This window comes from Nothobranchius furzeri, chromosome 18, assembly GCF_043380555.1.
Source record: "Nothobranchius furzeri strain GRZ-AD chromosome 18, NfurGRZ-RIMD1, whole genome shotgun sequence".
Classification (NCBI taxonomy): Eukaryota; Metazoa; Chordata; class Actinopteri; order Cyprinodontiformes; family Nothobranchiidae; genus Nothobranchius; species Nothobranchius furzeri.
The window spans coordinates 12,199,688-12,223,385 of NC_091758.1; the positions used below are offsets into that span (position 1 = coordinate 12,199,688).

The 23,698-nt window shown below is 44.5% G+C and overlaps 1 protein-coding gene across 2 annotated transcripts in view; it reads right to left on the bottom strand.

The window, feature by feature from the left end:
* pdxdc1 (pyridoxal-dependent decarboxylase domain containing 1) overlaps positions 1 to 23,698 on the bottom strand; it is a 42,706-nt gene that overhangs the window by 10,488 nt on the left and 8,520 nt on the right. The window contains exons 6-17 of one of the 2 annotated variants that reach the window (XM_070546964.1): positions 23,371 to 23,560; positions 13,345 to 13,413; positions 13,188 to 13,266; positions 13,025 to 13,109; positions 12,682 to 12,730; positions 11,944 to 12,045; positions 11,736 to 11,861; positions 10,618 to 10,668; positions 7,666 to 7,726; positions 5,330 to 5,400; positions 576 to 681; positions 298 to 472 (exon numbers count right to left, since the gene is read on the bottom strand). In XM_070546964.1, the coding sequence (XP_070403065.1) occupies positions 298 to 472; positions 576 to 681; positions 5,330 to 5,400; positions 7,666 to 7,726; positions 10,618 to 10,668; positions 11,736 to 11,861; positions 11,944 to 12,045; positions 12,682 to 12,730; positions 13,025 to 13,109; positions 13,188 to 13,266; positions 13,345 to 13,413; positions 23,371 to 23,560 (1,164 nt within the window). Of the gene's footprint in view, positions 1 to 297; positions 473 to 575; positions 682 to 5,329; positions 5,401 to 7,665; positions 7,727 to 10,613; positions 10,669 to 11,735; positions 11,862 to 11,943; positions 12,046 to 12,681; positions 12,731 to 13,024; positions 13,110 to 13,187; positions 13,267 to 13,344; positions 13,414 to 23,370; positions 23,561 to 23,698 lie in introns of both variants that reach the window. The other variant, XM_054742126.2, reaches the window with a different exon arrangement.

Below are 23,698 nucleotides of genomic sequence, written 5' to 3' on the forward strand. Positions count from 1 at the left end.
TCGTATGAATGGCCTGATTCCAGAAACATGCACTGGCCACTCGTACGCATGACCTATAAATGATGGATAGATTTGTTTCAGTGGGAAGAGCGGTGGCCTGGACACCAAAAGGTTGCTGGTTTGATTCCAGCTTCCCCAAGGCATGTGGAAATGTCTGACAACCTTGTGAATGCATGAGTGAAAGCGTGTATGTAACACAGAGCATTTTGATTGGTGCACACTGCTAGAAAGGCTCTAAATGCAGTACTTAGTGATTCCCCTTCTAAAGCACCAACCCTCAGCCTCGCCCAGCCTCACCGGACAGCCCCCAGACCAGGCCAGCTCAGGTTTTCTACGTAGGTTAGGGATGGTGAGTGACGGTGGGTCTCCTCCCTGAAGTCCTGTCTTAGGCTTATTGTGGAGGACATCGTGTGCACCAGCTCCATAATCTTCTCCTCCAAGTCTTCAACGTCCTTCAGCTGGGTACCCAGAGCTGATCAGAGGAAAAAGTCACAACAGTTTCTATCCATGCTCTCAAACTCCTCGTAAGGTATACAAACACAACACAGGAAGAGAAGGGTGCACCCTCGTGTTACCTGCAGCAGTGAGGAGGGGGCTGAAGCGAACACAGGTGCCTTCATCTTCAAGCTCAACAACATCAACTCCACTGGTGGAAACCAGCTGTGCCAGCTGTTCTCCCAACTGCATTTATGAAAATTAGATTAGTGAAAACTACAAAGGCAGTAGGGACAATATCAAAAGCCTTATTTCGACCAACATTTTTGGTATGCAATGGGGAGGGTTGGCTCGCTAATTTTTCTGTCCCCATTGTAAAACCCATCCAGACAACCTACCCGGACCGCGACAGTCACTGCAGGTCCAGATATTTCTGGAGTGGTATGGTTAGGGCGGAGCAACAACACAGTCTACTGATTGTGGGACAGAAATACGTCACTACGTGCAACAAGCAAAACAAACTACGTTTCGTTGTTTGCATTTTCATTTGTTGAACATGAACTCACTCAGCTGCTGCACTCTGGAGTCACTTGTGGAGACTGAAGTAAGCATTTCGTTTTCGTCTTTAACTCTGCAGACCATTTATTGCTGCACAAAAATACTGAATAGTTGCAGAACCTACTTATGGAATCACGCATGATGGTTCGTTTAACCTCGCCTACCCTAACTGCGACAGAAACACCCATTCCAGTTCACACGGCCAATGGTGACCTGCTTCAAAACCGCACCAGAACCGGCAGTCAAAATGAGGCTAAAGGTTCACTGTGTAAATGGTTATTAAGTAAATATTTACAAGTTTCAGCACCAGCCACCGAAACAAATCAGTTATTGTTTCTTTTTAATCATTTTAATGACCTATGAGACCATTTCTGTCTATTTTGTTCCATTATGTTTAGTGCTTTGGTAGATTGTAATGCTGTAATAAATGCGTTATGGTATGGTATAGTACAGTAAGTACGTACATTTTATTCATATAGAACTTAAGACATAGAAATACAAAGTGCTTCACATAGTTCAAAACAAAATAAAACAAAGTCATCAAATCATCATGATCTCAAAACAAAAATAGATAAACGTCTGAAAAAATAAAGGTCATAAAATGTAAACATTTCATAAACATATTAAATATTACAAATTAGAGTTAAATAAAGGAAAACAAAATATTTAAGTGAGAGCTGCTTTAAATAAAAGGGTCTTTGGCTGTTTTTTAAAGTGTCCAGACTGTCAACGCTGCGTAAGGAAAAAAGATCATTCCAGAGTCGGGGTGCAACAGTCTGGAAGGAGCGATCACCTCAACTTTTATATCTGGTCTTTGGAACTTCTAGAAGGTTCTGGTGGGTGGACCTGAGGGCTCGGGTTGGAGCATAAGGCTTTAACAGTTCAGTAATATAGGGAGGAGCTTGACCATGTAGAGCCCTGAAAGTTCTAGTCAGGATTCTAAAATGAACTCTAAAGTTAACGGGTAACCAGTGCAGAGACATTAGCATAGGAGTGATGTGTGCTCTTCTGTTTGCTCCAGTTAAGCCGGGCGTACACTGTGCGACTTTTTCACTTTTTTGAGCCGATTTTCCACTCGTGCGAAAATCCACAAGATCGGGGCGAGTTTTGCGCTGAGCGTGGTGTAATGTACCGGGGGTTACGAGAGGCGATTAACACCACGTGACCAGCTACCGATCAGCAATCGTGAGCTCGCACGGACTTCTGGCGTGTTTAATATTTTGCTCGTCCCTCGTGAGGGTATCGCACTGTTGAAGCGGCGCTGCGAGCAGCTGCGACCCAAAATGTATCAGAACCGCTCACGGCGCATGCGCAATCCTGCATCAACACCGCTCGCTCGCTATTTCCCTAATAACACACGTTGTTCGTTTTTGTTTCTACACGTTTTTTTACTCACAAAGATTGTCAAGAAAGCGTGTTTGTCGTGTTCATGTCAAATTAAACTGATCACAAAACACAGATTTACTTTCTTTATTTTGTTTTCCTTATCCAACCCCCATAAATCCCTGTGTGTCCTCCTGCAGCACTCCCGAAGGACAACAGGCAAAACAAGACAAAAAAGTCTGACGTGTTGAGTAAAAACTGCTATTTTTAGCATATTTTTAGGGCCGACGTGTTGCTACCAGACGTACAGTGTGAGCAGTCAGGTCGCATCCGAGAACTGGGTCGTACAGTGTGAGCGCATGACTCGTGAGATCTGCCCTGCGAGGAAGTCGTACAGTTTGAGCTGAAGCGGAGTGCTACGAGTGAAAAAGTCACACAGTGCACGCCCGGCTTTAGGAGCCTCGCTGCAGAGTTCTGGACCAACTGAAGGAGGTCAAGGTCTTTTTTATTAAAACATGTGAAGAGTGTGTTACAGTAATCTAGACGGGAGGAGATAAAGGCATGGATAAACATTTCAAGTTCATGTTTTGACATCAACCTTCACAGTTTGGAGATATTTCTTAAATGATGAACCGATCAATCATGGACCGATGTTTTTGAGTGACCTTCGAGAGACACTGATTGGTCAAAAACACCCAAATTCCTTAAGTTTGTCGTGACAGCAGAGGATAAATGACCAAGTTTTAGACTAATCAGGGGAACCATGCTCTCAGGGGCAATGAAGGAAGTTATCTTCTAGCCAGCTGGTGATAGCTGATAGACACTCTGGTCATTCAGACAGTTTATAGAACTCAGAGTCCTTAAAGGAGCAGTACAGCTGATTGTCATCTGCATACAGGTGATAAGAGACATTATGAAAAGAATCAAGTATCTGTCCAAGAGGGTGTATGTACAGTAGAAACAAACGTGGACCCAAAACAGAGCCTTGGGGTACCCCACAGAACAGATCAGTAGAATCTGACATGATTTGGTTTATACAGACACTGTAACTTCTGTTAGAAAGGTACAATCTAAACCAGTCTAGAACAGCTCCAGAGATCCCCACCGAGTCACCAAGTCTTTTGATTAAGGTGTTGTGATCAACAGTGTCAAAAGCTGCAGAAAGATCTAACAATACTAACACTGTGAATACCCTGTTGTCTGCAGCCATCATGATGTCACTGGAAACTTTAAGCAAAGCTGTTTCTGTTGAATGCTTTTTACGAAAAACAGGTTGGAATTTATCAAAACTGTTGTGTAGTTTCAGAAAAGTAATCAGTTGATTTGCCACAACTTTTTCCAACATTTTAGAGATGAAGGGTCATTTAGAAATGGGTCTGTAATTTTTAGGCTGAGATGAGTCCAAACTTGTTTTTTTAAAGGATAGGTTCAATAACTGCATGTTTGAAAACCGATGGTATAGAGCCAGACTGTGGAAATAGATTAATAAAATCTACATTGCATGGGCCAGTTTGGTCAAGCATCCTGACGAACAAGGTCGTAGGGATAATGTCAAGGGAACGGGATAATGTCAAGGGAACGTGAGGTTGGTTTCGCGTGTTTCTGAATGAGGCAAATGTCCTGGAAATCTACAGGAGTAAAGACAGACCAAGATTGAGAGGGAGGGGGTTGGGGGGGGGGGGGGGGTAGGAAGTAGATGGGGGTGATATTTCTGCTTTTATTCTCAAAGAATGCTAGAAAGCTGTTACAGTCAGACCTTGAGTAAACTGGCATAAGAGGGGCGTGAGGGGAAACAATCTGGTTTATGGTGTTTAACAGGACTTTAGACTTATTTTTGTTTACAGCAATCAGCTGAGCAAAGTAAGTGGCCCTGGAAGTCTCATTCAGAGATGTTATCAGTTCTTTAAAGTGCAGCCTGTGACTTTATTTAGTTGACTTCCAACGTCTCTCGGCTCTGCAGCGTGTCCTCCTGAGACTAAACGTTTTGATTAATCCAGGGACTTTTTCTCTTGCTAGAAAAAGTCACCTGCTTAACAGGAGCTACTTTATCTAAGATAATGCAGTAATGCTTTTTCAAAGATCGGATAAACAGGCTTGGATCATCACCCTGAACTGAGCTGATGTCAGATAATCTAGAAAATCCATCCACTGCTGACCGACTGATGATACGCCTCTTAGATTTTAGGTTGTGAGGGATGGTACGGTGTGGCGTGGTGCGGTATGATATGAGGTGAACATTCGAACCAACTTCACATTTTTTTCAGTATGATATAAAAATGACATACTATTAAAAAGCATGACTTGTAGGTTTTGGATTGTAGTGATCCAAATGCAACGACAGCTAAACGCAGCTGGAATCTTAAATAAGCCAGTGGTGGTGGAGGACAATGATTGTTGCATCTGAACACAATTCTGGAGGAGGTTCTTCAGATTCACCAAAGACCAGCAGTGTTCAGCGGTTCCCTTAATCATTAAACAGCAGAGGTGTGGACTCGAGTCAGACGCGAGTCATTGTTTTAATGATTTCTGACTTGCCTTGATAAAATCTATAAAGACTTACGACTTGACTCGAACTTGAACGACAATAACTTGCGACTTGAATCGACTTGCATCTGTTGACTTGAGCATATTTGATAGTTTAGCACAAAAGTGACACGACATGGACAAAAATCATGAATCAATCTTGGTTCTGGGTTTGATCTTGTTCTGCTGAATGCAGCAGCTCTTTGTTTAGAATCTAGTTCAGTTGCACTTTCTGCTGTTTGAGTAAATAAACGAAGCTTTAAGAAACTTTATTTATGGAATTTATTTATTATCATCGTCATTTAATTGAAGTTGGACAGGTGACTTGATAATCACTTGAAAATTCAAAGTTAAGGACTTGGACTTCCACATCATTGACTTTGGACTCGACTTGGACTTGACTGTCTCTGACTTGGACTTGTTTGTTGTTTTTTGTTATCTGTGCATTTGAACCCCTAAAACAAACTTCTTACAGAAACAAAACACTCACCCATCTGTTAAAGGTGTCGAGTACTTCTTTCTCTCCAACGCAGAAACCATCGGTTGATCCCCCACTCGACCCTTAAAGACAAGAGATTAAGCAAATAAAATTATACAGATGTTACTGATGTCTTCTCTTGTCCATGTCCACGCTAACCTTGGCTCAGCTCTGATACACGCTGCCTGATTCCTACAGACAACCTGCCACATGTATGAATAAATAACCCCTTTAGGTCTAGCGCCGTTACCATCCCATATTCAAACTGTGACAGATCAGTAAATCCTACACACAAGGCAGCCATTTTCTGGTATCCAGCAGGTTTTGTGGTTTTTCTGCTCCAACTGACCTGTGCAGCAGCTCATCAGGCTCTGCAGAAGCCCGTTAATCACCTGCTGATAGAAATCAGGTGTTTTGAAGCAGAGTTAAAACTAAAACATGGATACCGGCTCTCCAGGACCAGGATTGGGCACCCTTGATCTAGCATCTCTCCTTCAGCCTTATCGCTGCCTCTCCCGACTCCAACCAGGACCATCATCATAGATGGCTTTGCTCCTGTTTCTGTGCCTAAAGCCCCATTCCCACCTGTACCGGGTCGGCCCGGGCCGGGTAGCGTAGGTTGTTTACATATCTGGGTGGCCTGGAATTTTCCCGGGCCAACCAAGGCTCATTCTCGGCCCTCTTCCCGAGGGGTACTGCTTCAGGCCGACCAGGGCCAACACGCCCACTGCTGACAGCAAATTCACACCTTCCATTAGAGCAAGCCTCTGATTGGTGGGTAGAATCAGCCCATTCACACCTTCCATTAGAGCAAGCCTCTGATTGGTGGGTAGAATCAGCCCATTCACACCTTCCATTAGAGCAAGCCTCTGATTGGTGGGTAGAATCAGCCCACATGGGCTTAAGGCAAGGATGTGTGGAATCAACCGGGCCAGGCTGGGGCCGACTGGGGCTACCCGGCCCGGGCCGACCCGGTACAGATGGGAATGGCCCATAAGTTAACCAAACTAGTTAACTCTATGAAGACCTCTGCATGCCCCCTCCACATCTTACCCTCATCTTTGTTTAAAAGTGCTTTTCAGTCCAGCGGTCCCAGCGTGCTCTCTATAATTAATGCTTCTCTGGTCTCTGGTCAGGTCCCTGCTTACTTTAAAGAGCAAGTCACCACCAAATCATTTTTTTACTGATGAACTATGTATACACATGAGTGTAATTGTGCTGAAGACACATGTAGTCAATAATTTGGCACTTTAGTGCATCTTAGTTAAAATGTACAAATTCTGCCTAAAACTGTCAGTGTTGCTCCCTCTTCAGGTAAAAACTCTGCACTGCATCTGAATTTTTTTCTGCCATCGCTATTGGCTAAGAGGTACACTATGATGTTAGCTGGTACATCATAATGTCACAATGTTGTTGTGAGCCTGTAGCCGTTTCTTAAAACTCAAGGATGCTTGTACGTTCTTGTGTGCAAGACAAGGCAAGGACACCAGAAAGTTCATTCTACCGAGTACGGGAGGACGAGGACGGCATTTGGTACAGAACCGTACTCCAATGTGTCCTGGCAACAAGTGCTGCTTCTTGCTACGGTAAAAAAAAAACGACCCAACATAAAACTAAAAGTCTTGTTTGTTCCTTAGATAACAAAATAACAATGTGAACGTGTTATCTGCATTATATTTGGCCCCCTTTGATCAAAACTGATCAAATTCTACCATTTCCCACACTAACAAATTTTAAAAAGTTTGTTTCATCAGAACAGAGCTACGCAGCTTTTATTTTGATAGTGGGTTAGCTAATTAGCATTTTTAGGGATTGTGAAGAGCAAAATGCAAACACACAGTAAAATTGGCAGGTTACACACAATTATCTCCAATAACAGACAACTTTATATTGTTTTAGTTGTATCTCTAATATAAAACATTACAGTTATTAGCTTTTCCCTCTGACGTTTGGAGTTTTAACGGTTTGTGACGCAATGCATTATGGGAAACTTTGCTGACCCAAGTCTGCAGAAGAGAAGGAAGCACAGATGCATCCTCGATACAACGGGCGGAGCAAGAAAACATCTGGGAACTTTGAGCAAAATTACCATTATGCATACTGAGGACTGGAACATTCCTTGGGCCGTCGCTGATGACGGTTCACAAAGACGTCAGACCACAAGTTTGGATAAGTATAGAGTGAGAGAGAGAGTGAGTGAGACAGAGAGAGAGAGAGAGTGACAGACAGACAGAGAGAGACTGAGTGTGAGTGTGAGTGTGAGTGTGAGTGTGAGTGTGAGTGTGTGTGTGTGTGTGTGTGTGTGTGTGTGTGTGTGTGTGTGTGTGTGTGTGTGTGTGTGTGTTTACCAGCACTCATTTCCTGGACAAACTTAAACAGAACAACAGGAGAGTTTTCTTCATCTTCTACCTGTTTAACACATAAAAACACATAGTAGAGATTTTAGTATAATAGATCATTATAGATTCAAGAACCACGGGTCTCATTTATCAAACATTGCATAGAATCCTTACTAAAACCGTACTTAAGCTCAGGAAAAAAGTGTACTTACACCAAGTAGGTTTGTGATCTATCAAACATGGAGTACACACAGCTGCACGCAATCTCCACTTCATCAATCAGAGACTATCTAGAAATGTTCTCAGCTGCTTTTTAGTCACATCCCGCCCTCACCACGCCCACTTTCTGCCATAAATAGTCAGTGCAAAGTGCCCTGTGGATCTCATGCATATACATAAGCCGGCTGTTGCACCATTCCGATCACAACCGCAGATCAAGGAAGCGCTAATTCACACAAGCAGAAATTGAGGTACTTGTGGGTGAGGTGGAGAAATGAAAGGAAGTGCTTTTGCAAAACTAATAAGAGAAAATCCACGGAGTGGCACAGCGTTGCTGAAGCCGTCAATGCTGAGTTCTTCAGAGAGATCTGTGGCGGATATAAAAAAATGGTCCGATTGTGATTCGATCCCTAGACTCCCGGGTGAAAGTCGCACGCGCTAACCAGTCAGCCAAACAGAGATCTCCCCTGTACAAGTAGCCAGGGCGCATGATCAATCGGGTCACAGTGACAGGACACACACACTGTCACAGACACATGACATTCTGTCTCAATCTGTCCCCCTGCTGATATTCTGCATTCTGTATTCTGGCTTCAGGCTGTGTGTGTGGGTGTGTGTGTGTGTGTGTGTGGGTGTGTGTGTGTGTGTGGGGGGGGGGGGGGGGGGTCTTGTTCTGTGTGAAAACGAAGCGGTACAAGTGATAATGCTGCAGGATTTCATACTTGTATCTTCTCAGCAGCAGCACTGCAGGTGCTCTCCATGTCCAACATGTACGTAAGCCAGGTCCTTAGTCAACTTAAAGTTGCGAACATTTTTCCGCTAAGTTTTCTTTCATAAATCCCAAAGTTTGCGTGGAAAGTTGCTTACGCAGTTTTCCAACGCCGTTTTGTGCGTAAGCAAGCTTTATAAATGAGCCCCTGATGAATGTCATTAGCTGGAAGCTGGCATTAGATGTCACATACAGTCTTGTCTGAATGGTGATGGTTCCTCAGGTTTCTGCTTCACAGCCCAAACTGTGGTGTGGACAGAAGAGCGAGCTCCCAAAGGGTCTGAAGCGACACTTTTCCATCATCAAAAACAATCAGAACACGGTTTCAAAAGTAAGCAGCTCTAAATCTTTCACCAGGGTCGCTGACGCGTGGCGCCAGGCCACTGATGTCAGCACCAGGAGACACTTGTGACTTTAAGCACGGGTCAAACTGAGCGACAAAAATCCAGGAAACACCTGACCTCAGCCAGGCTGCTTGTGGTTCATGTTAGGGATGCAACAATACCACTTTTTTCCAAACCGATACGATACCGATACTTGGATCGGAGTACTCACCGATGCCGATTACCGATACCGATACTTCTACCACACAAAAAATGAAATGATTTGGAATACAGATTTTATTTTCTTCTCTGCTTTCAACAGGAAAGGACTGAGGTAGATAAAAAGTAAAATATATGAATGGAAATAATCACAAAACTAAAATATTAGGTGAACAGAAATGACAAGTTACAGTGAAGCCATTTTCAAGCAACTGCATTGGTATCTGTTAACTTTTACCGATACCGATGCTGATACTGGTATTAGTATCGGCGCCGATACCGATACCAGTATCGTATCGGTGCATCCCTAGTTCATGGTCTACTTTTAGAGGCGCTGAGAGAAGAAATCAAAAGAAAATGGTTGCCCCTCAGTAATGACATCCAGGTGACAGGCTGAGGTAAGGGTTGGAATGACAGCGGATGTTTCCAGACTGCAGACATGACAGTCGTGAATCATTTTCCAGCATGTGCAGTGTTGCTCATTATGAAAACCAGAAGGAAAAACATCTCCCATTTCCTGCCAAATCACGGGTTCAGCCTTCAGCTGTGTGATGTCAGACATTTGTGTAGATAACTGTGGTTCTGTGTCTTTGGGCAAGATAAACCCCACAGTGGTCCTAAATGGGTTCCTTGCTTGTTTTTAGATTACTTGAAGGATGCAACAGCACATAACCCTCCATTACTCATGACCAGTGGTTTTCTTCATAATGTAAAACATGGTGAATATGAAGAAGCATCCCTGGAGCTTCTGGGTGATCCACATCCTATTCAGTCAGGAGGAGATGAAAGTCCATGGCTCAAGGGAAGCCCAGCACCACAGAACTGATGCAGGTGGTAGAACATGATCAGGACGGACAGAAAGGAAGAAAAGCAGCACGGGGGAGGAGGAAGCACGTCAGGGAGACAGATGGAGGTGTGGTCCCACCTACAATGGAGAGCATGAGAGAGGCCAGAATGTCCTGGAGAGAAGCCCCGGAGATGGGCCTGGCCCGAGAACCACACCCTGGAACCAAGGCCACCCACAGCAACTATAACTACAGCTACACACTGCTCCAGTCTCAGCATCACAAACTCACACATAAAGGGGTGATTCAGGGCAGCTAGATCTGACCCCAGACATGCTCACAGCACTTAGCTGGAGCGTTCCAAGACCCGAGCAAGCGCAGACATCGCGACTGGATCTCTCCGATCATCAAAGGAAACTTGGCTAACCGTCTAGCTTCAAGAAGCCCGTGAAGGTCCAGCTCTTCTGAGAGCATCTGCCACCCTACCCTGAACTTCCCTTCACTTGCTCAGCTCCACTCTCACAGCCTGAATGGTGTTCTTCCCTCTGCGTAGCTTAATGTTAGCGTCAATGCTACGTCCACATTTGTAAGTGTCTACCAAATACATGAACAAAGTCATCAAGAGCAGAATGAACAGAAAACCTACCGCAGCTTTAATGGAGGTCATGGACTTGAGCTTCAGCAGGAGAGTCTGACTCTGCAGGAGACAAAACGAAGGTCAGATATGGAGGACATGCTCTCAGATCCTCAACCCGAAAACTGAATTCATTCTTCTCATTATCAAAACAACTAGTACATGAGATGCTGCAGCAAAAATGTCAAGAATGATAAAGAAAAAAAAATATCACTGAGCATCAAAAATAAAACCAAGGTCATAAGGTACCTTCTCTAATGTGGAGTATTTGCCATCTCACTGCTCCTTAACTTATTTGGAATCATTTGTATAAATGAATGAATGAAAAAGAAAATTGCTATTCCAACATGAAAAACAATTCAAACCCATTTTGCCCCCCGATCAGAGGCATTAGACATGTATTATAACGCGCTTTGAGTGTTCTAAAATACTATAAAGGGGCTTCAAGTTTACCAAAGTTAATAATAATAATTATATATATATAATTTATTATATATATTATGTTAATAGCTATCTATCTATATCCATATCTATCTTTCCATCTATATCTATCTATCTATCTATATATATATATATCTCTCTCTATCTCTATCTATCTATCATCTCTATCTCCATCCATCCATCTATCCATCTATCCATCTCTCTCTCTCTATATATATATATATATCTATCTCTATCATCCATCTCTATCTGCATCTCTCTCTCTCCATCTATCTCTATCTCTATCCATCTCTATATATCTATCTATCTATCTCTCTCTATATATCTATCTATCATCTATCTATATCTATCATCTATCTATAATCTATCTATATCATCCATCTCTCTCCCTCTATCTCTCTATATATATCTATCTATCTATCTATCTATCTATCTCCATCTCTCTCTCTATCTATCTATCTCTATCTATCTATCAATCATCTATCTATATATCTCTTTATCTCTCTCTCTCTATCTCTATCTCTCTCTATCTCTCTCTCCATCTACATCATACCTTCATTTATTAATGTTTCCGTATAAGATAATTTTCAGGCTATGTTCAGCGTTTAATTTAGAAAATTCTAAAAAAAGAAAAAAAGTTAAAACAACAAATAAATAAAAACGTGGGTCAGTGGTAGAGTGGTGCTCACCAGGTCTGTGGCATGTCTGATCTTCTGAACTATTCCATTGTGACCGAGGTACTGCAGAGAGAGCCACAGAGGCAGCGCTCGCAGCTTCTCCACAGGCTGGCTGGACGTGAGACCTGCTGCCAGGGACTGGGAGGAAGAACACAAAGCATTTAGACCACAGCTGGGGGGGGGGGGGGGGTACGGGGGCTACAATGAATAACAAGCCTACCAGAGCTGGGTCTTCATGTCTGTACAGAGTGACGGCAGTGACCGCCGGCAGTCCAAGCCACTGACCTGGGGTCAGGGTCATGCTGTCGCTCCTGGTAGCAGCCTGGGAGAACACAAGGATGGGCGTTTATTGGCCTCTAATTACAGGCAGATATGAGCTGCTGGTTGTCCCTCTGTGGGCCTTCATCTGTCTATGGGGTTTCCTTCAGATACAAATTCAGTTTGGCCCAAATGGTCTGACATAAGTGGGAAGAAAGATCCTCCTCTAACACAGAAACTGATTATAACATTTAGTCATTTAAGACTTTCTACTACAAACATCACATAGGATAAGATAATGATAAATGACCCGCACTTGTATAGCGCCTCTCAGAGTCAGGACTCCAAAGCGCTTTACACTACAGTGTATCATTCATCCATTCACACACACACACTGATGGTGATGAGCTACGATGTAGCCACAGCTGCCCTGGGGTGCACTGACAGAGGCGAGGCTGCCGAGCACGGGCGCCACCGGTCCCTCTGACCACCACCAGTAGGCAAGGTGGGTTAAGTGTCTTGCCCAAGGACACAACAGCAGAATTCTCTGTCCGGAGCCGGGATCGAACCTGCAACCTTCTGATTACTGGACAACCCGCTCTACCTGTTGAGCTGCCCCCCCCCCCCCCCCCCTTTGAGGTTACGCATTAATTTAGATAATTCCTTCAAGTAGATGAAATCCTTTTAAAATTGGGTTTACCGTAATGGCAGAGGTGACCTGACCCAGGGCCAGGGTTGCCAGGTTGACCCTAAAGAAGAAAACAGAACTGAATACAACATTCATGCTGAAGGAGAAGGGAAAAAGTTAAATAAAAGAAACTTGGTTTTGTTGCCAAGTTGTAGGTTGTTGGTGATAGGGTGTCCTAAATCAGGATACAGAACCAGACATGAGATTTGTGATGAATGTAGTTTAATCAGACTTAGGTCACAGGGTGACAAGAGATGACTGAACACCTCAAGACTCTGGAATAATCTGTGCAGAGAAAGTTACGGACTCTACTTTAAATGACGTGGTTTCCAGCAGCCATGGATGGTTCACTCACCCCTCGACATGAAGCCACAGGTGGTGCTGATCACACAAGTCCTTCAGACGACCCAGCTTGTCAGTGTGGCCCGCTCCAGGGGTTCCTGAACAACAAAACATGCCACTTTGGTCAGTTTAAACCTCTGAAAGACTAAAGGTCCAGGTGTGTGACAGTCCTTCACCTGCATTGGCAATCAGCAGCAATGGGAGCTTCCCAGCTTCTATGTCCTCTTTAATAAGTTTGTCCAACAGGGCAACATCCTGACAATAAACAATTTGAGTTAATTTAATTTCCCTTCTACCTGATATTCATGGACAATATTCTTTACATTAACCTACCATTTGGTGCTGAGATCCAAAGATGGTGTTGCATGGTACGGTGCATAGACTGGAGAGGGGCAAGCCGAGCTAAAAGCACAAAAACCGATGTGTACTTGAGCAGAGACAATATCAGACATATAACATCCTTAAACAGAAGGTAGTGAAGTCCACAGAGGCCCTTGCTGAGCTAGCCCAGTCCATGTGATAAAAGTGTGTCTGGAAGGCAAAGAGACTCTTAATTCTAAATTTGTATCAGAACATAATGAAAAGAGCTGGTTCTGGTTCTGACCACATAACTCGAGAACATCGCACCGATCACCTTCATCACTGCCACCATTATTCAGCAGCCATCTTCTGAATGACCTTTTCTGATTCTTAGCACAGCGCAAAGTCATTTAGAATCATTTTATTATGATGACACCATAGACAGTGTATGGCAAAAGTATGCATACCCCATCAAATGTAACACATTCTGACACCTTACATCTAAAACTGAAATGTTTTTGAGATTTTTGTAACAGAACAACACAAAGTAGTACATAATGGTGAATGGAATGAAACTGATACATGGTCTTGAAAAAATTGGGCAAATAATAATCTGAAAAGAGTAGCGTGCAATTCAGTGCAATCAACCACCTTCAGAAGTCAGCTGATTAGGTAATACAGCTCACCTGTGTGCAATTTAGTCTCATTATGAAGACACCTCTTCTGACTAAGATGGCGGTGAGTGAACAGGACAAGTGGTTTTCTTTCAAACGCTGTTAAACTCTGCATGAAACTCGACACCTAACGCTTCGCTTTAGTCCCGATGTGCGTTGTTGTCCCTAGACGGCTCAGTGGAATGCCGACAAATCCAAAGAAAAGAACGAGAACGCTCCTGCTGCTGCCCCAAAAACTTAGTTTGTCCAAAAGTTGAAGTGGTAGCAGCCAGCTGTTTCTCCTTCTTTGATATTAATCAGCTACAAACCTCCAACACCAGTGGTGTTCTGTTGCGTTATGAGTGGAGGACCCGGGGAAGTACAGCCGTTCGGCAAGACCAACGACCAGATGGTCCAATGGTTGCTTTTGGTCCAAAAGCTTTTATAGGAGATTTTCAGACAAATGAGATCAAATAATCTCTTACACTTTAAACAAGAACTGGAGAAGGATGAGCGGAAGAAGCCACTGATGGATGGGATGACTGTGGATGAAGAACTTAGCCATCCCCCTCACAGACTTTGATTAAGAAATGAATGGTGCTTTAAACAGAATTTTACACCTTATCTCTACAAGATAAACATGGAATTTCTAAATCACACTGAATATTGTGAGCATGGTGAGGGAGCAGAACGTCTGCTCACACATCAGTTGTGTCAGAGATCAGCCTCTCAGACCATTCTTGGCATTTAAGAACGATCAAAGAATCGTTGGAAAACGAAACGATCAAGTCATGTTTTGGTCGATTTTACCAGTCGCTGTATTTGTCTGACTCCTCCTCTACGAGGAACGATTGGGAGGCTTTTTTCAGCGGTATAGCTATCCCCTCTGAGTGCGGATCTGGTTGAACATCTAGAAAAGGATATTTCGGTGACTGAGATTCTGTGATCGGCAGTTTGCAGAGCAGCAAATCTCCAGGGCCGGACAGCTTTCCGGCTGAGTTCTTTAAGAAATTTTCTGGATTACTCTCACAATTGCTGTTGTCTGACTTTAATAGGTCCTCTACTGCTCGGTTGCTTCTGCCAACTATGCATGGAGCTGCTATTTCTGTGCTTTTGAAAAATGATAAAAACCTTACGGATCAGTGTCCCTTCTGAATGAGGATGCTAAAATTCTTGTGAAGGTCCTGGCTGGGTGCCTCCAGATGGTTCTCCCTACAGTTGTTTCACATGTCCAGACAGGTTTGTGAAGGATCAACAAACCTTTTTTAATGTTAAACATTTAATGTGTTGTACTCACCTGCTTCACCCAATCAAAAGGTCGATGAAGTAGTACTCTCCCTAGATGCTTAGAAAGTGTTTGATCGGGTGGAGTGAAACCACTTCTAATGGTTTTCTGTTCTTGTCTAACACACAAATAGGCAAAGTTTTACCTTATTTTGAAATTGAGTGGAACTACCTTTTTGAGACTTTGGCGAGGTTTAAATCTACGTCACACTATCACTTAACATTCATGGACTTGTCCATCTTGACTTGCCATGGACAAGGCTGTTGTAGGAAACAGCAAGGAACGTCTTGACTAGTAAGTCGAGGACTCACTGACTACAGATCTGTGGATCTGACATTTGTGGTCATGATGTCATTTCAGCACCTGGTGCTCCCCCACCTCAAGACCCTCACACCCCCCCTCCTGTACCCCTGCAGTTTACCTGCAGAGCCAACAGGTTTGTTGATGATGCCATCAACATGGCTCTACACTACATCCTACAGCATCTGGACTCCCTGAGTACCTAAGCCAGGATCCTGCTTGTGGACTTAAGCTCTGCCTTCAACACAATGCTCCCAGACCTCCTCCAAGACAAATTATCCCAGGTGAATGTGCCTGACCCCATCTGCAGGTGGATCACTAACTTCCTGATGGACAGGAAGCAACAAGGCAGGCTGGGGAAGAATGTTTCGGACCTGCAAACCATCAACACCAGTTCCCCTCAGGGTTATGTTCTCTCCCCTATTCTCCCTGTACACCAAAACCTGCCCCTCCAACCTTGAATATGTCAAGCTAATCAAGTTTGCAACTGATACCACAGTCATCGTACTCCTCTCGAAGCGGTGGGAGTCTGCCAACGGAAGGAGACTGAATGGCTGGAGTCCTGGTGCAGCCACAACACAATAGACAGCAGAGGCTGTTGTGGACTTTAGGAAGCACAGAGCCACCCCGCCCTCTAACATACACCCATCATGATGGTGGACCCATATCGCTTCCTGGGTACCACCATCACCATGGACCTCAAGTGGGAGCCCACCATTACCTCCATCATAAAAAAAGGCCCAGTAGAGGGTGTTTTTCCTGAAGCAGCTGAAGAAATTCAACTTCCCAGCACAGTCGATGAGGAAGTTCTACATTGCAATCATCAAGTCCATCCTCACCTCTTCAATCATTGTGTGGTACGCTGGAGCTACCATGAGGGACAAGAAGAGGCTGCAGCGTGTCGTGCGCTCTGTTGAAACGGTCAATGGCTGTAAACTCTCCTTCATAGAGGACCTGTACACCTCCAGGAAATTCAGGCATACAGGTCGGATCACAGCGGGCCCGTGTCACCCTGGACACATCTCTATTGGGCCATTCCCATCCGTACCGGGTCGGCCCGGGCCGGGTAGCGTAGGTTGTTTACATATCTGGGTGGCCTGGAATTTTTCCGGGCCAACCAAGGCTCATTCTTAGCCCTCTTCTGGAGGGGGTCTGCTTCAGGCCGACCAGGGCCAACACACCCACTGCTGACAGCAAATTCACACCTTCCATTAGAGCAAGCCTCTGATTGGTGGGTAGAATCAGCCCACATGGGCTTAAGGCAAGGATGTGTGGAATCAACCGGGCCAGGCTGGGGCCGACTGGGGCTACCCGGCCCGACCCGGTACAGATGGGAATGGCCCATTTGACTCGCTCCCATCTGGCAGGAGGCTCAGATCAATTCAGACCAGAACCTCTCGCCACAAGAACAGTTTCTTCCTCTCTGCAGTTGGACTCATGAATGAAAATCCTAGGACTACTCACTCCAGTCACTTTGTATTAGTCACATGACCCTGTGTTGTGTTAGTACTTGAACTGTTCTTCTCTGATCAGTATCTAAACTGTCTCATATATAGTAGCCACTCCTCTACATATTGTCACTTTGTAATATTATTTTACCCCGATTATATTCTTATTACCCATCTTTGCTTATCTCTTTGTTTTTGTTTGTTCCAAGTACAGCAACAATTCCCTAATATTGTGATTTCTTGCATATATGGCAATAAACCCTTCTAATTCTGATCCCCCTGTAGTTGGAACACATCCTGCAGTCCCACTTTTTAAACAGGGGGACAACCACCCCGGTCTGCAAATCCAGTTGAACTGCCCCGGATGTCCATGCAATATCACAGAGATTTGTCAACCAAAACAGCCCTACAACAACCAGAGCCTTTAGAAAATCCAGGAAGATCTCGGAGCCCTGACACCAACGAGTTTTTTTTAACCACCTCAGTGACCTTGGCCCTAGAGAATGAAGAGCCTAACTCAAAGTCCCTACACTCCGCTCCCTCACTAGAAGACCTGGTGGGATTGAGGAAGTCTTTGAAGTGCTCTGCCCACAAATCCCCAACGCCTCGTGTCAAGGTCAGCAGAACACTGTAACCAGTGTTGGTAGTACACTGCTTTTCCCTCCTGAAATGCTGGATGGTAGACTAGAATCTCCTCAAAGCCCTGCGGAAGTCTTATTCCATGGTCTCAAACTCCTCCCACACCAGAGTTATTGCCTCTGCAACCACCTGAGTCACATTCTGCTTGGACTGCCGGTATGCATCAGCAGCATCCAGAGTCCCGCTGGCCAGAAATACCTATTAGGACTCTTTCTTCAGCATGAAAGCATCTCTAACTGCCATTGTCCACTAGTGGGTTTGGGGGTTGCAGCCATCCTGCGGCTACAGCTACGGTCAGCCGCCTCAACAATGGAGTCATGGAACAGAGCCAACTTGGACTCAATATCCTCCGCCTCCCCCGGGACGCTTTCCGCGTTCAGTCAGAGTCGCAGATCAGATGAAACGATAACAAAATTGATCATCGAGCTGCAGCCTAAGGTATCCTGGTGCCAAGAGCACATATGGACAACTTTATGCTTAGACATGGTGTTCATTATAGACAATCTATGATAAGCACAGAAGTCAAGTAACAAAACACCAATCAGATTCAGATCAGCGGGACTGTTCCTCCCAACCACACCTCTCCAAGGTCTCACTGTCATTGCCCATGTGAGCATTAGAGTTCTCCAGGAGAATGATGGCGTCACCAGAAGGAGTGCCCTCCAGCACCCTCTCTAAGGACTCCAAAAAGGGCGGCCAGTCTAATCTGCAGTTTGGAGCATAGGCACAAACCACAGACAGGAACCCCCCCCCCCAACTCCGTCCGTTCTTGCGAGGGCTCTCCAGCACGCTCTCAAGGACAGACAATGGCGTTGCGTTCGTCCATCCGTCCCGACGCAGACGGAGAAGCACAAAATAGGCTTAAATGCAAATGAAAAGTAAGACTATCCTGAAAACACCATCCCCACTGTGAAACATGGTAGTTATGCTGTGGGGATCCTGTTCTTCAGTAGGGACAGGGAACCTGGTCAGAGTTGTTGAGATGATGGAGTTAAATCCAGGACAATCCTGGAAGAAAACTTGTTGGGGGCTGCAAAGAACTTGAGACTAGGAAGGAGATTCACCTTCCAGCAAGACAATGACCTTGAATGGTTTAGATCTGTAACAGAATGAAATGGCTGTTTTCCCCCTCCTCTGACAAAGAATATTCAAGTACTAGAACGACCCAGTGACGGTCCAGACCCAACTTCCACTGAGCATCTGTGGGTAGAGTAGGAAACTACTGTTCACAGATGCTCTCCATCCAATCTGGGTAAGCTTGATCTTGAACCATTTTGCAGTGAAGAATGAGCCAAAATGTCAGTCTCTAGATGTGCAACGCTGGTAGAAATTAGTGCTGAACGATTTTAGGAAAAGACTGAATTTCAATTTTTCTAGCAGAAATTGTGATTTCAGTTCAATTCACGATTTTCTGCTAACAAAAGATCCAACACTAGCCTGCCAATCCATGCTGTAGATGAAATGAAATGATTTTCTAGATTCTAATCTAATACAACTAATCATTCACATTAATGTTTACTATTTAATCATACAATAAAACAGTTAAAGCCATTAATATTTTCTCCCATTATTATCTTTTTGTTTTGTTTTATGTGTTTGTGAAGCAACTTGTGATTTTTATCTACAGAGGAGCTTTATTAGCATGGTCTACTCCAAAAATGCATGGAGGAAATCTGTAAGTAGAAAAAGCTTTTAAATGTATTAAATAACCACATGCACACAGTTTTCCCGCATTACCGCGGCAGGAAGCCGTCTGACGTCAGCTCCGTGAGAGACGCACGCATTCTGACACCTTAGCTTGTCTGAACTAACGTGTTCCATCAGAAACATTCAAACCATTTTTTAAAAGAGAAGTTGAGCTTTCAAGTCAACTAAAGTGCGCAACTCCGCACTTGCTCTGATGAAGCATAAACCACGCCTTAGAAATCAGCCTGAACCTGTTGATGTGGGAGGAGTCTCTCTCTCCCCTACTCAACTACGTTCTCTCTCTCTCTGTCCCGGGCTGACCTACGGTGCATTATTATCGGCTCTAGCAGCGCTGTGTGTGGGAACATAAAACAGGGAAATAACCTGAACATGCAGCTCTGGCAGCTGTGGAGTTGGGCTCAGCTCTGGACGGTTCTCCGCACCCCCCTCCCCCGCGCTGGCTTTTGCCGCCGCCATAACACAGGGGGGAAACCCTGGATGAAAAATAAAGTTACAAAACTGATCCTGGATCAGTCAAAACCACTAAAACCGCAGCTTTGATGGTCACGTGATCGTGCTGTTTGAAATCGCAATTTTGGTCCAAAAACGAGAGATCGTTCAGCCCTAGTAGAGACATACTCCAAAATAGTTGCAGCTGTAATTGCAGCAAAAGGTGACACTACAAATGTGGCTGAATATAAACGCACACCACACTTTACCAGATTTTCATTTGCTTAAAGTTTTGAAAAGCATGTATGTAGCAGTCAGCGGCGCATCTGATGGTAACATCTTGATTAAGCCACAGGAAGTTAAAAGGGGAGACACACCCTTTCAGCACAATAAGGTGGTCCCAATGTCTGATTCAGCAGAGACTATTTTATGAAACATCAAAAAAAGAACTTAAGAGTGTTTAGAGATTATTGTGTGTTTTTTGACAGCGGCAGGTAGAATGCTACATCCCCACTCGTCAGATAGGCCTTGTGAGAAACTGCTATTGCTGATTAGCACGCCCTGCCAACGGAGTGAGTTTTCCCGATGCCAAGTGCAAGGTGCACGTTCCGAAGTGTTTAACAAAAAGAGAAAAAAGTGACCAGTAAACGTTTATGAGGCTCCGGGTCTTTCTTATGGTGCCAAGGCTACTTTGTGTCAATGAAAACATCCGTTGGTGGTGTTAAGCTGTTAAAACGTTTAAAAGTTCAAGGTTTATGAACACTTTTGCACAACACCGTGAATAAACTTGGCTGAGGAGTACAGTAGGGGACCAAGGTTCAGACAATGACACAAATATTAAAGAGGACATGTTTCACCACTCTGAAGTCACATGACTTCACCCCATCCAGTCAGAAAAAGGAAGGGAAAGGAGAAGGAATCATACGTTAAAGCGCTCATTAGCTTCTGCCAGCCTTCTCAGTCAGCCTTGTGGGAGAGACGCGTGGACAGAGACGTTTACTCTCGGACTTCTCCGTCAGCCAGGACACCAGAGGGCGTAGCGCTATTCTGAGGCATCCTGCCGCCATAATGTATCCGAGCCACGACAGTGTATTTACATATGTGTTTACATTGCTTTAATGTATTTCAGGGACTTTTTAACACGGACAAATTTGTCCTTCACTCTCATCCACCTCTTTATGCGGTCGCCACCTCCAAACCCACGTTTCTCGTCTTTTCTGACCACGAATAAAATGCTTGCTGCATATCTTTGTACTCCTTCAGCCACGGATGAATGAACACTGTCAGACTTTTTCCAAGGTGCGTTTATCAGCCTGTTCTGTGTTTGCCGCTAAATATCTTTTTACTTTTTGAGGGGGAAAAGGCAGAGCTGTTGACACATTTACAGAAAGCATCGTCCTGAACCACTACAAGCTTGCGGCCTCCGTCACGTTCAACAAATAGTTCAAAATTTGGGATGTCTCCGTCACCGTCTGCGAGCCCGTCGGAGAGCTCTTGCGCCGATGCATAATGGCGTTGCGTGTGTCCGTGTCGACGCAGATGGTTAAGTATGAATCAGGCTTAATACCTGCTGCAATTAGCGGCCGGTTATACAGATATTAATTATTGATGGTATTATTACCGGAGACATATTCCTTGTAATTATTTTTAATTGCCACTTTAAAAACTGCAAAACTGAGTACTAAGTACTTTTAGTTATTGAGCTCAACTGAGAAACTGAATTTTCCTGCAAACACAAAGTATTTAAGAGACAATGTCTTTTATTCTAATTATGGATATTACAAAGGGCTGCATCCTCTAAAACTGCAGTGGTGATGTGTTACTTCGACTTGTCGCATCAGTCTTTCCACACGGTTTACATTTGACTTTAGTTTTCATCAACATCAGCCTTGCTGAATCCAAAATGGTGGCAAACTATTGATTTTGGGGGTAAAAAGCGATTCCTATTGCTGCCAGCGCTCTCGCCGGTCACAGCAACATTTGATCAACAGTTCATCTTTCATTTCCTCTCCGTCTTTCCCGTCTTGTCACAGATTGGATGGGGCGGAGTCAAATGACTGCATCCCGTCCCGTCCATAGTACAGCATAAACATCGCCAACCTACACACATCTTTTTACTCTTTTGAAACCACATCAAGTCATTAAAATCACGTCTGTATACTTTAGGTTCATCGCACACCTTAATCCCACTGAGGACCTGTGATCAACCGCCCAGAGACAGACGGACGATCGCATGAACAACGAGCTCCACCAGTCAGGATCTAGACCCAAAGATGACTGAAACTCCTCGTAGTGAATCCACATAAAGTTTTGCCTTTTTGAATTCCTCTCCCTGAAGCACTGCACACCTTATGGAGGTGAGCGTGTCAGAGGCTCTCTGACTGTCCTGGACACACGTGGCATGATTTATGAGAAGGTTTCAACCTTGGCGTGAAGATGGACAGTGCATTCTGCATGGATGCTCATGTGGGTACTGCAGTATCCGCCTCATTTTATCATTTAAGACGTTTGGCTGAAGTAAAGCCGTTTTAATCTAGACGTGACCTTGAGACAGTTGTTCATGCTTTTATTACCTCACGACTCAACTATTGCAATTCCGTTTTATTTGGTGTAAGTAAGGTTACTGTAACCCGGCTGCAGCTTGTCCAGAATGCTGCAGCAAGACTCTTGGACAACACAAGGAAGCACGAACACGTGACACCCATTTTGGCTGCTCTCCACTGGTTTTAATGGTGTTTAAGGCACTGAGTGGTGTGGCTCCAGCCTATTTGGCGGAGTTGCTGCAGCCACATGTTCCGGCCCGGTCACTCCGCTCTGAGAACCAGCTGCTGCTTGTGGCTCCTAAGGCCAGGTTTAAGTTGAGAGGGGACAGGGCGTTCTCTGTTGCGGGTCCGAAACTGTGGAACGCCCTGCCCCTAACCATTAGGGACTCTCCATCAGTAGCAGTTTTTAAAACGAGGCTGAAAACCTACTTTTATGATCTGGCTTTTAATTCTGTGGGTTAGCAATTGCTAATGTTTTATATTTTGTAATTCTCATTTGTGGTTTTAATTAGGTCTGTGGCGCTATACGTTTTATTGTTTTACTCTTTTGTTGTACAGCACCTTGGTGGCATGCTCATGCCTGTAAGGTGCTTTATAAATAAAGACCGAGTTGGGTAAAGAAAATGGACTCATTCTCCATCAGTCGGATGTTAAACTGAAAACTGATGTGGTGTCTTTTTGCAGTTGGCTCTCACAGCTCTGAATCGAGATTATCTAAAGCTCAGCAGGAGTTTCTAAAACCGTAGCCAGGCTCCACGCATCTTCAAGGCCCTGGATCCAACAGCCAAGCAGCAAAAACAATGCTTTGACTTCTCTTCGTGTACACAGTCAGGATGACATTTCCCCATGAGCCACGGGAACTATCTGAGCCGATAACGCGTTACAATCATTTAAAAACATCAGGCAGGTCACTCTCTCACTAGACACACACAGTAAGAATTCACAACAGACTCACAGAACTGATGGTTTGTAAAAACCAAGAGCAACAGCTCCCACTTAAATGAGAAACCTCCCGACTGCCTGTGTGAGACGTTGTCAGGGTCCATTGTCCTTACCTGGCTGCACAGGTGTTGTCCCAGACCAGGCCTGCAGGAGGTGCTCTGGTAGATGACTGGCTGTTGGGAGCTCAACGCGGTGTAGCCCTCAGTGGCGTACTCTTCATACCGGGCATTGATGACCAGCCGGCACACCTTGACAAGGCCGTCCCTGTCGTCCTCATGGAAGCAGGCGGAGCCATTCTCATACCTGTACGTCCAACAGGTGATCAGAGAGGAACATGGCGAGCTCACAAACAGTGAAGTAGAATGAGAGATATTAAAAATGTCCAGTAATGTCAAATGTTCATTCATATTAAAAATAGTCCTCTGTTAAATTTGAACTAGA